Source organism: Pinus tabuliformis, chromosome 5_1 (genome assembly GCF_031772625.1).
Source record: "Pinus tabuliformis cultivar Carrire ecotype Pingquan chromosome 5_1, CPIR1, whole genome shotgun sequence".
Classification (NCBI taxonomy): Eukaryota; Viridiplantae; Streptophyta; class Pinopsida; order Pinales; family Pinaceae; genus Pinus; species Pinus tabuliformis.
In genome coordinates, this window is record NC_142305.1 from 809,631,163 (window position 1) to 809,643,193 (window position 12,031).

Consider the following 12,031-nt stretch of genomic DNA (forward strand, 5'->3'; position numbering starts at 1 on the left):
CCCATGGGATTGTTCTCTTCCCCTCCCCTTCATGTCGTGGAAGCAGGGAATAACATGGTCATCTCCTCTGCCCTGTCATGTCTTTGCCAATTGTTTGGTGGTGCATGTTTAACTATGCCAACGAATACCACTCACATCTCTCCCTTAGAATGTTGATCACTTATCTCACTCTTCAAGCTAACCAAATATAAATTATTTTATAATTATAGTCATCATTTAACATTACAAAATCAGGGGCTAATATAAGGCTTGTTACAAATATCTTCTGTTTCTTTATAGAAATTTTCTTTAAAGGAGCTTACAAACTCGTTTTTTTTTCTTCATGTAAAGTTTATGTCGAGCAATTATTACAAGCCATTTGAGTTAATATGCCGAATCTCAATGTAAAGTTTATGTCGAGCAATTATTACAAGCCATTTGAGTTAATATGCCGAATCTCAATGGCTTAATTGTTCATGCTCTTTCTTTCTTGATAGGATCTCCCAAATCTTTGCCTATAATCAAGTCTACAAATTAATGCTACTAATCAAGGATAAAAACTATTCAATGATTGTACGCACAATACAACTTTTAAAAGAGTCACATGGTTGAGAGAGCTCTACTGTAGCACACTTTTTTTTGATGTCTCTCTTAATATAATAGTCTTAAACAAACTTTACTCATTAAACCCATATTATTTTAATTATTAAAGTTATATAAAGCTAGTACCAACAACCCACAAGCCAATAATAACAAGTTCCTATAACTTAATAAAAATTAAAACACCTTCAATACATATCCCATCATTAATCATTTGAAGTCCCACCCAAAGAAGATGCTAACCTTTCAAACCTCAATCACAATGAACCAATTACAAACTATACCCCACAAGTTTTCTTACAACCCATCCTTACTTATAATAGTTTAAATATATAACTTAACCTACTCCAAAGTATCACTTTTTTGGAGTGATTGGATGAAAATACCTCAACTAATGTCTTACATTTTCGAGTGGAGTTGATTTATCACAAACCCTTATTTTGTTTCCCTTTGCATGATGCATTATAGCTTCTAACCCTCCACGTATCTCCACAAATAGGCAAATAGGGAATTGAAATATTAAAATAAAAGCAAACATGAAAATATTATTTTTAATTTATGGTTGTGATAAGTTGTTTTTCCCGCCAATCCATTGATAGTTCTGAAGCCCAGCCCGGCGTCCACCATAAAATCCATTTTCTTCCGTTATTATTGTTTGTCATCAGTGAAACTGCTGGTTGGAAAAAAGTGCGAGAGAAGCGCTGTAAACATGAAAGGAGGCACATTACAGATAGCGTGGCACGATTCCAAGCCTGTACTCACTCTCGATTTTCATCGTCTCACAGGATTCCTTGCAACCGGTGGTGCCGATTACGATATTAAGGTATGCCTTTTCTTCTTGTTTCGGAAACTGGTTGTCACGATTTCGATTTCCCTAATCTATTTCGCACAAAATTTTTAAAAGCCCATGTTCAAATGTGGACAAGAGCCGTGGCTTCAACTGTGAAGGAGCAGGAGGAATTAATGATTTTGTACTATTGAGATCAATAACGATCAAAGTTATAGTAATATTTGCTACTCAAGATCGGTAACAAGTACGTTAAAATGGGTTATCCAGGGTTATATTTCTTTTGAAAAGAACGGGCCGGGCAGGGAGTAAGCTGTCGAAGAAAGAGCGTATCGTTATTAGAGGGTTTGTATTTAGATGTGTTTTATTTAAGACATGCATATTTTTCAGATGGGTTTCTCTAACTTTTAGGTGGATGGATAATACATGATAAGAATCTGGTAAAATACCATTTGCAATGATAAACTGTTATGGAAAATGCCTACATATAGACAGTTATGGATAATAATACGCTGTATGGGATAACATTATCCAGCTATTTTTAGAAGAGGCTGTCTGTTTCGGAAGAGCCGTTTATAAGGGATTGTTAGAAACCTCAGATGCTGATATTGGCACCTCGAATTTTTGGATACATTTTGGTACATAACAGATCCAGGTTAAGATGGATCAAATGTCAGGCCCGCCATCTTAGCCTCCTCCAGATATATTTAAAAAAAATATATTAACAACACATCAACTGAGTGTCAACGCACATACCTGCCACCATACCTGGGCTGTAGAATGTGATTGAGTGGATGCACATGATGAAACTGTGTGTACAGATTAGATCTGTTGCTGAGTTATATGGTTTAATTTACTGTTCTCTAGCTAGTTGATCGGAAATCTGTTGATTCTCTGTTTTTCCTTGCATTAATCGTGAGAGCTAGGATGATCTGCAACACAGCATGAACTTGAATCTTTGAGTAAACTACAGCAAATGCTTTCAAATAGGTTAAATTATAGTAAACTTACTACCAAGTGCCTATTAATGCCAACAACAACTGGAAGACCATGTTCAAGATAAAGGAGGGATAAGATGAATGGGGCCTATGCCTTTTGGTTTAGTACTCGAACAAAATTCATGTTTCACATGTTTCTAAGAAACTAGACTGACACATTTTCTCATTTTTTTACCTTGACGACTCTCTTGTCTATGGTCAGACTTGGCATGAACACCTACTGCATATTTGACAAGTGTCAGATGCCCTCCAACAGTGTAAGCTACAAGCAAACACGGGGAAATGTTCATTTTCTACACTGCAGATCTTGAAAGATCTAGACCATCAAATATTGGTTGAGACTTTGGAAAATAACAGAGCTCTGCAACTTCCTTGTGTTGGGAAACTTCTACATGCAATTTTTGTTTAGATTCTCACACATATCTTGGCCGCTAAATCAGACACTTTTTGGTAACGGCAAGAAGCTTGCCTTATTTTGAACTAGTAAGCAATGACAAGCTTTCAACACGTTCAATAAGGGACTTTGCCTTGCACTAGTTTTCAACATTCTTGTCTTGACACAAACCTTTAGAATTGAGAGGTATGCATCTAACCATGCTTTAGATGTTGTAGTCATATAGCATTGGAACTTGCTGCCTTCCACCCAAATACTTCCATCAACATTGTTCATAAAGAGCTTTATGCCATTGTATGTTGAAAATTAGCGTAGGAATGGATTCCTTGATTTGTGCCTTGTTAATTTTGAGTTAGCATGTTCTTTGCTTAGGTCAACTACTTAAATATTCCATATTAGCCCATTCATTTAAAATCATTATCATATTGACAATAACTGAAGAAAGAACATATACAACAAAGGCAGAAGACAAGCCAAGACAAGAGGACACAATAATATGGCTCAAGCCAGGGAAAACCCTAAGATGGGGAAAACCCTTGATCAATTCTTCTTATTATCAATATCAAATGTTTAGCAGAGGGAGAGTACAATACTTTAAAGTCAAGATGATTTGCCAATGTGGAGATCCTATGTCACTGCCTTAGATACATAACTGTCCCAAAAATGCAATTCTGGAAAAGACAAATATTGTTGAAGAAGCTTTTGCATTATGGTGTTTTGGTGAGGGTTTGATGGCAAACTGTTACAACTCTCTTTCATTGTTCCTGGACCCCTTCCTTGATTGCGCCCTTCCTCCAAGCTGATTTGCACATATACTTGCATCCTCAAGGGTTGGTGCAAGTATGGCCACTGGTTAGGGTTGTTGGCAAACCTTCCAGACCTCCTTGATTGTGGCATCCCTCCAAACACTTATGCTTCAATTTGCTGCTAGTTTGGGCTATTATTCAGCCACAAAATAAGTGTCACAACCTCCCGTCCAAGAGATCCAAGGCTGGTGGCCTCTTGCCTACCTTTTGGCCCCATGTCCAAGGATATCTAGGCTTGTGGCCCACCTGTAGTGCACAACTAGGGTTGCGGCCTGCTGAAGGAGAGAAAAACCCAACCACAATAAGCCCAAACAACATAATAAACTCCCTCTCAAATGCGGCTTCCTCCTTGCTACAATTCAAACCTGTTGGAGAGACAAAAACTACCCACAAAACAGTCCCAATCAAACTTGACCTCCTCTTCTTAAGCTCGACTATCTCAGAGATGAATGCTCTTAGATGTGTCTAATGAGGTTGGAGGGCACTTCCTTTTATAGGAGATGGAGAGGGGTTTAACTTGGTTGATTAACCCCAAGTCGACCTTGATGAACTAGTTACACATGGGAGGGCATAAATTCAAAAACACATTTCTCCTTATCCAAATTGATGATTTTTGGGTCGATTTTGGTCCTCTTGAAAAGAGGAATTTAATGCAATAATCATCTCCATCAAATGAGATGTTCAAAGTGGAATTTTGCCCTAGTTGCCAATTTAAACACTCCCTCTCAATTAGGGAGAATTCCACCTGCCAATCCATCATGTCATCATTAATCATCTCTGCATCTTGTCACAATTCTACTGAACACTGATATAGATAATGAAGAAGAATTGATCGGGAGTGAGTCATAAGACCTTGCCACTCTCCACTGACAAAAGTCAGTCCACATAACCAGGTGTAAAACCGTAATCAGACTTTATCCCAAGTGATCGAGTTTGTTGAACATCATACATCCTAGACATAGGGAGTATGGTAGTACACGATGCGTCCATCGATAGTGCTGTGGTCCCAATCCACTTTTCCCAACTCATTGGCCAGATGAGAGGTACTTCCCATGTGTCCCAGACTACATGGGTAGGATGATGTTGGGGCAACAGTAGAGTAAATCACATCCTGCTCACAACCACATGTATGGAAAGGATAAACCACATCCTATGGTTACATGTCACAACCATCGTAGGGAAAGAATAAATCACATCCTACGTGCATGCAAATCACTGAGAGTAGAGAAGGGATGAACCCCGTCCTACATGCATGCCAATCAATAATCGTAGGAAGGATCCTACACGTGGGGAAAGGATGAACCACATCCCACCCACATGTCAACCATTGATTGTATTCAACGAGCATCCTACATGTGGGGAAAGGATGAACCACGTCCCACCTACATGTCCACATGTGATAACTAGCAGATGCCTATATGCATCTCTCACTGGGGTGTCCACAGGAGAAGGTGAACCACTCATCCCGCTCATATGCCATAGGAGAAGGTGAACCACTCATCTTGATCATATGCCATAGGAGATGTTGAACCACTCATCCTATGCACATCTCATCAATCGTAGGGTAAGGTGAACCACTCATCCTATGCATATCTCATCAATCGTAGGGTAAGGTGAACCACTCACCCTACACACATGACAACCACCAGAGGGGAAGGTGAACCACTCACCTTATGTGTCATATATCACCATGAGGTATCACAGCGGAAGGTGAACCACTCACCTTGTACCTAGCATACCTATAGGGGAAGGTGAACCACTCACCCTATTGTCGCTCATAGCATCAAGAAGTACCCCAGGCCCCTATTAGCTCTCAGAGCACAATGTTCAATCGAGACCCTCATAGTAGGGTCTTTTATGACTCCCATCCTGTCTTTGAAGGAAGATAAACTTGACCTTACCAAGAAGTTGCACATCTATCCTGAAATGATGGAGCTTGATTGTTCCCGTCTGTATCATATCCAAATAAGGTGGTACCTGATGCCAATATGCTTAGAATGGTTGTGGAAAATATGATTCTCTATTCTTCAATATACAACAATGGTGGTTTCCAACATGTGCACAAATGGCTTGCTGAAGAGTTTCAATAAATGGCTTCATAATAAGCCATGCTTGTTGCTTTATATATTTGCTTTAATGAAGCTTCCAGAGCAACAAACTTTAGCCTTTGAATTATTCAAGAAATAAATCAAGAGACACAACACTTCTATGTGCTTTTACCATTTACCATACTGTTAGTTCAACAACTTAGTTATATAACCCTGGTCTACAACAAATCTTGAAATATATCATTTGTTCGAACAAGTCTACTCAAATCATATTAAACTGTCATCAAATATATGCCTTGACATATATGATCTACTTATTGCTCAACAGATTCTAAATTCTCAACGATCGATTTTATTCTCAATACCCTAGCTTAACAATACAAACTAAATCTAGGTTCAATATGCAAGATGAAGGTATTATAATCCCGACAATCTGAGGCCCACACATCATCAAGTTGTAGCCTAATTGTCATACATAATCATACTAGTAGTAACAGATTCTGACCTCCGAGGATATACAAATATCTCTGTCAAATAAACTACTTCAATATTCTATTTAGTTGTAGACATATGACAAATACTTTGAAAAAGCTTGGTAGCTCTGCTTAATCTATCAAGCAAGCCCTTGAACTTCTAATCAACACCAACAAGTCATCCATCTTTCATTTTCTGCTACATGCATCTCGCCATATAAGTTAGCAGCATTATATATCAACTATAAAGTAGTTTGACAAATCTTACTCAATGTCAAACCCTAGGCAACACCAAGAACATCGATTCTTGTACAGTGACTCCGATGTTGTTGTACAATGACTCTGTTATATCTCAGTGTCAAGGCTTTCACAATACACTTCAACAAATGTAACTATTTGGAAATACTATCAATAGAATATTTGGAGATGCAATTGTTGTGACCTTTTGAGCTATTACTTTAGAGACAATGACTTGATATTCCAAACTCTAGAAGGTATATAGCAAGATTCAATAGTAGTGAGCTACCAACAATTATGGATGATCAAGTGAAAAGGGTAATCATCACAGTGTTCCAAGGGTGATCTCCACAAGATAAAAAGCTTTTGACAGATTACCTCAACTTATATTTTTCAGATTTGAGCCATAGAGGCGTTTCAACTAATGAAATTAGATCTTCAAAGAATGTCACAATGCAAGGGTGTGTTCAACTTAAACCCTATATGATTTTCTACACACCTCTGTAATTCATCTTTACCCTTAGGATTGTGCCATTTATATTTACATCATATATCAGCAGCTATAGGGCTCACTGTGCTAGAGACTCAACCTTGTCAACGATACTTCTATGCAAGATACTTGACAAATTACAACCCAGATCTAGGAGATATATCATATATCATTGCTACAAATTTCAGGGCACTGTGATAAGGCCGTATTACAGGAGTAAGTCGTCTCTGACTAGTTTATATCTCAGATTGCTTCAAATATTGCATATGGGTCTGCCATATTTAGCCTGCAAAAAAATAAGGTCTTAATTTCCATTAGAAACCTTTGATAAACGATTTGAATTTTATGCCCTAATCACAAAGCCATATAAGGTCATGCATATGTGAGCATCCAATCCATTATGATTTGAGATCCGAGCTTACAATAATCACAGGTTCAAGCTTGATTAGCTCTAAATCACTCACATCTGAATTATGTTATACCACGAGGTTACAACAATACATATAGGTCAGAGTCTAGAATTGTAGTCACTGTCATGAGACCTGCGGAGTATCACTGCCCATGTGTCATATCTCATCCATCATATCATGGCCGATATAGGTCACATCGAGTTTGAGCAGACTATTATACATATAAAGTTGTTGTGTAGACATAATGAGTCACTGTCACACCACTAGAGTGATCCATGATGATAGGACACAAAATAGAGTAGTATTGATGTTACCATGGACAGGGGATAACAAGGTGTTGCTAATATAGTGATGCCATTAAAAAATATAGCGTTGTTTGCAACTTTGCTTCTGTTGGAGTATATAGATACCTGTAGTGATGCCTTTGAACGCCAAGCGGGCCAAAGATTATAGAATGTGAATCATCAAATGTGAGTCATAGAAATAATGCAAGTCGAGAACCTTAAAGGGTCGAAACACTTCTGTAATGTTGTGCTGATACCATACCAATTATTGAGTCATGAAAAATATGTGGAGAACCCATGTAGATATGAATGTCGAGAAAATATATGTACATATGGTGCAGAGATCAATCATTATACTGGGATCACTGTACATATATGATGCTAAGATTGCCCATATATTGTACTGAAATAACAATGTTGGAATTATATTGCTGAGACTATAGAGGAGACTTATATAAAGTGAAGCCATATGAAGACTATAACTCAATAACGAAGATATCATATATATCCTAAAACATCCGTGAGAGACAAAGAGTGGTCTTGAAAAGTCTGCAAAAGAGTAGAGTCAAGATAGTATAGACTTCTAATGACTGTGTAGGAGTATAGTCCATATATAGATTCCAGATCACGTTGAGCTATGCTAGGAATTGCAAAATCGTGCCATCATCTGAAGAGCTAGAACGAGTTGTACCTTAAGACCTCTTCAAATCAAACCTTTTGAAATCTTCTTTCAACGCAGCTTAGAGAGGGCAACTTATATATTGAGCCCAGGACTGCGATTTTTTGAACAACAAACTCGATTTTGTGTGGGCTATGAAATCAGGGTTTGAATGCCCCTCTAAAGTCTTCACTCTCCTTTGATAAGATTTTGGCCTATACTGCCCAGAATTTGACAAAGAGCTCGGTCTTAGAACTGTGGTGATCTTCTTTCCTTGCTAGGGCTAAGAGGAAGGAGGCCACACAAAATTGTCAACAAACCCTTCAGAGATTGCTTGTTACTCTTGCTTGGGCTTGACCTCTCTTGTCCTTTGATATCATGTTAATGTTGAGTTAACATGTTCTTTGCTTAGGTCAGCTACTTCAATATTCCATATTAGCCCATTCATTAGAATCATTATCATATTGACAGTAATTGAAGAAAGAACATATACATCAAATGCAGAAGACAAGCCAAGACAAGAGGACACAGTAATATGGCTCAAGCCAAGGAAAAACCCCAAGATGGGGAAAACCCTTGATCAATTCTTCTTATTATCAATATCAAATGTTTAGTAGAGGGAGCGTAGAATACTTTAAAGTCAAAATGAAAAGTCCAAAATATGCAAAACAATGATATGCAAGCAAATTAACAATTTTCACCACAAAAATTTCAAAACAATTAGAAAACGCCCATAACTATCAGAAATATGGAAGCAACTGAGCCATTTTATTATAAACTGGTGCAAGAGTAAAAAATTTGGAAGGAATGCACCCGGGCTTGCCTCAAAGGCAAGTGGAGCAAAGCCTAGGTGAAGCAATGACAACCCAGAGCTACAATCAACCGACCAACTTTTGCACTACACAGTCCCAAGCAGTTATGCATTGTCTGCTGCAAAGATATGGTTGTAAACCCCACCTCTGGTGCTTAGAAAATTTTGCAAATTTATATCTAGGCTCCTCAGGCAAAACCCACAAAAACCCAGAAATGGTTTTGCCTGATTTTGACCTCCCAAAATCAACCCCTATAGGCACTGTGTAGTCCCCAACAATTCCGCACTGTCTGCTACAAAGATATGGCTGAAAACCCCACCTCCGATACTCAGAAAATTCTGCAAATTTATATCTAGGTCGCTCAGGCAAAACTCGCAAAAACCCAGAAATAGTTTGACCTGATTTTGACTTTCCAAAATCGACCCCCAAAAGCCTTGCGCTTTCCAATAGCAGTTGAAGCATGCTGTCTGTCAAACCACCAACAAAATCCTCCCCAGACACTCTTGAAATGTAGCAATCAACTCCACCAATGCTTCCCTTATTTCTCTCGGCAAGCAATCACTCCAGTGGTTGAAACTCTATCTCCCATGTATGCCCAGTTTCTCTCTTTTGCGTTGGCCCCAAAGTCTGCAAAATCACTTCTGAATATTGCTGCCACTTCTGGCCCTCAAACTCACCCAATAGCTAACAAATCTATTGAGCCTTCTTCTCCTAATTTCTCTCGGCAATAGCCCTCTGGAAGAATGCTGCAATGGCCATACTAGACCCACTACTGCGTCCTCCAGAAATATGGATTGCTGGGGCGAATTGAATACAAATGTTGGAAATCTCTCTACAAATCTCCTTTGGATGATAATGGATGAACCTCTCTAGGGTGACACTCAAAGTCCCCCAAAGAAAGGGGTGAATTCTCCGCTTGGAAAACTCTTGCTAAACAACAAATGACCCGACTAAACAACTCGAGCAACATAATCAAATTTGATAAGCCAAGAATGCCAAATGAAATGGCTGCCTTCCTTTTATAACTTTCGTGGAGCCTTTCTTCTCGCCTTTTTTTCCCTCATGCATTTTGAATCATTGGCTTAGGGAGTGCATATTTCTTATGTGGGTTGTCCCCACATATTATTAACAAAACAAAACAAAATAAAATTAACTTGCCTCTAACTCCTAAGTCTTTTATCAAAAATAAATGGGCCTCGTCTTCACTAAAATTGGCCCCAAAAATGTACAAATAAATCCTATTCCAAAATAATTTAGGAAGGGACATTATAGTCCTCCCCACCAAAAATTGCTTGTCCTCAAGCAATGCCTGAACAAGTGCCCTCTTTGACTGTTGATCACCACTGTAACCACCAATAATACTAGGGTCCCAAATGTACCATTAAGTCATCCCCAATATCAACACTGTACCTACATGAAAGAATCCCTCGATACCAAGATCCTAGGCCAGCCTAATCAATGTGAGCACACCTTGCTCCACTCGCTATCCAACCAGAAATTGGTACCATAAACCCTCTGCATACTAGAAATAAGTAGAGCATCATGATAATGTAGGACTCTGCCCAACTCCCCATGAAATTTCCCTACTGAGTAGTCCATCTCATGCACTACAAGAGTAAACTCCTGAAGATGCAATGCAATCCTGGTGGGATTGAACCCTCGTATACCCATGCCTCTCCTGATCTCCTCCTGTTGATCACCCTGCCACACTGGTGAAGTTCCCCACACCATCAACGAATCACTAAAACTGAATAGAAGATTTGGATGACCCTCCCTTGTAGAAACCAAATCACCTCTACGGGTTGCTGAACTGCTCAACCTTGTTATGCCAGAATCCCTTGCCCGTCGCAGAAGGGACCTATCCTGTTGACATCGTGACACTCTGGTCATGACTGATTGCCTAGCATGCTTGTACCAAAGCCTTCTCTCCCATAACTCTCGGCCATAATCTATGAAATGATCGAGGCTAGGCCAATCTTGCCAAAGCGACTCAAAAGTGCCAACGCTTATCACTCCATGGCTAGCCCCAATCCTGAGCAACAATCTGCCTCATCCTATGGTGAGGGCTTCGGTGATCCCCCATGTGTTCGCACGTGAATGAATTAGTCCGCCTGTTATCCTGACCATGCTCATTGAGGAGTGGAATATCCCACCAATCCACTGGATCCCATAACCATACTGGAGGTCCACAACCCCTAATCCTTTCTACCTATCGCTGTGATATGCTGCTAGCTGTTGGGACCCCTCTGTGCCCTGTCTCTGCCTCTTGTAGGTATACAATAGGTAGGCATTGAGCGTCAAGAACCTGTGCTGCAAATATCCAGTTGCTTAGTGCCTGCCAAATCACACTGCAAGATCTGCTATCCCAACTCCTGATGATGTCCTTGGGTACTGTCGGAAGCCTAGGCATCATCCTGCTAACAAGGACTATTGTCCTCTGCACCTCATACTCACCTAACGCCTCGAGTTGTGCAGTTGAAAAAGCACCATGTAACTCCCTCTCAGTCACCTCCCCAAGTGTGAGCTTAGGGGTGGAACATATGCTACCTTGGCAATCAACCATGCCATCCCTAAGCCTGTAACCATCAACTTGTGTACCTACCAAGTGTCTTAACTGGAGAGTCTCCTCTTGGCCCATGACACAGTGTCTCATCCAATTGCCTAGGGTGGACTCCCATGCCGTGTTGCTTGAATGCAGAGTATTTAAGGGCAACAACCAAACCCTCTGCGATTGTAAGCAACATTGGGGGATGATGGGTGGGTATGTCCAAGAGTATGATCAAGAGTCTGCCGGAATGCTCAAGAGTAATCCTACGGACGACCCTCTCTCTGCCTTAGATCTGTTGATAACCCCTTCGAGGCCATGCCTCCACTAAACATGGTGTCCCTAGATGCTCAACAATGTCCTCATCGATCACCTAGTTTGGTTATAGCTTCAACTTGGCGACTTCTTGAGGGTTTCATGTGCCTTAACCTTGTTGAGATACATTGTAAGAAACCATTTCTTCTCATCTTGACCTTTAGCAATCCCAACTCTCAACATATCAATCAAACC

General features: G+C 39.8%; 1 protein-coding gene across 1 annotated transcript in view; it reads left to right on the forward strand.

The window, feature by feature from the left end:
• The first annotated feature begins 1,171 nt into the window (after positions 1-1,171).
• Positions 1,172-12,031, forward strand: part of FAS2 (Transducin/WD40 repeat-like superfamily protein) — a 73,219-nt gene continuing 62,359 nt past the window's right edge. The window contains exon 1 of the mRNA XM_089432969.1: positions 1,172-1,402. Coding sequence (XP_089289095.1) covers positions 1,289-1,402 — 114 coding nt within the window. The 5' untranslated portion in view covers positions 1,172-1,288. The remainder of the gene's footprint in view (positions 1,403-12,031) is intronic.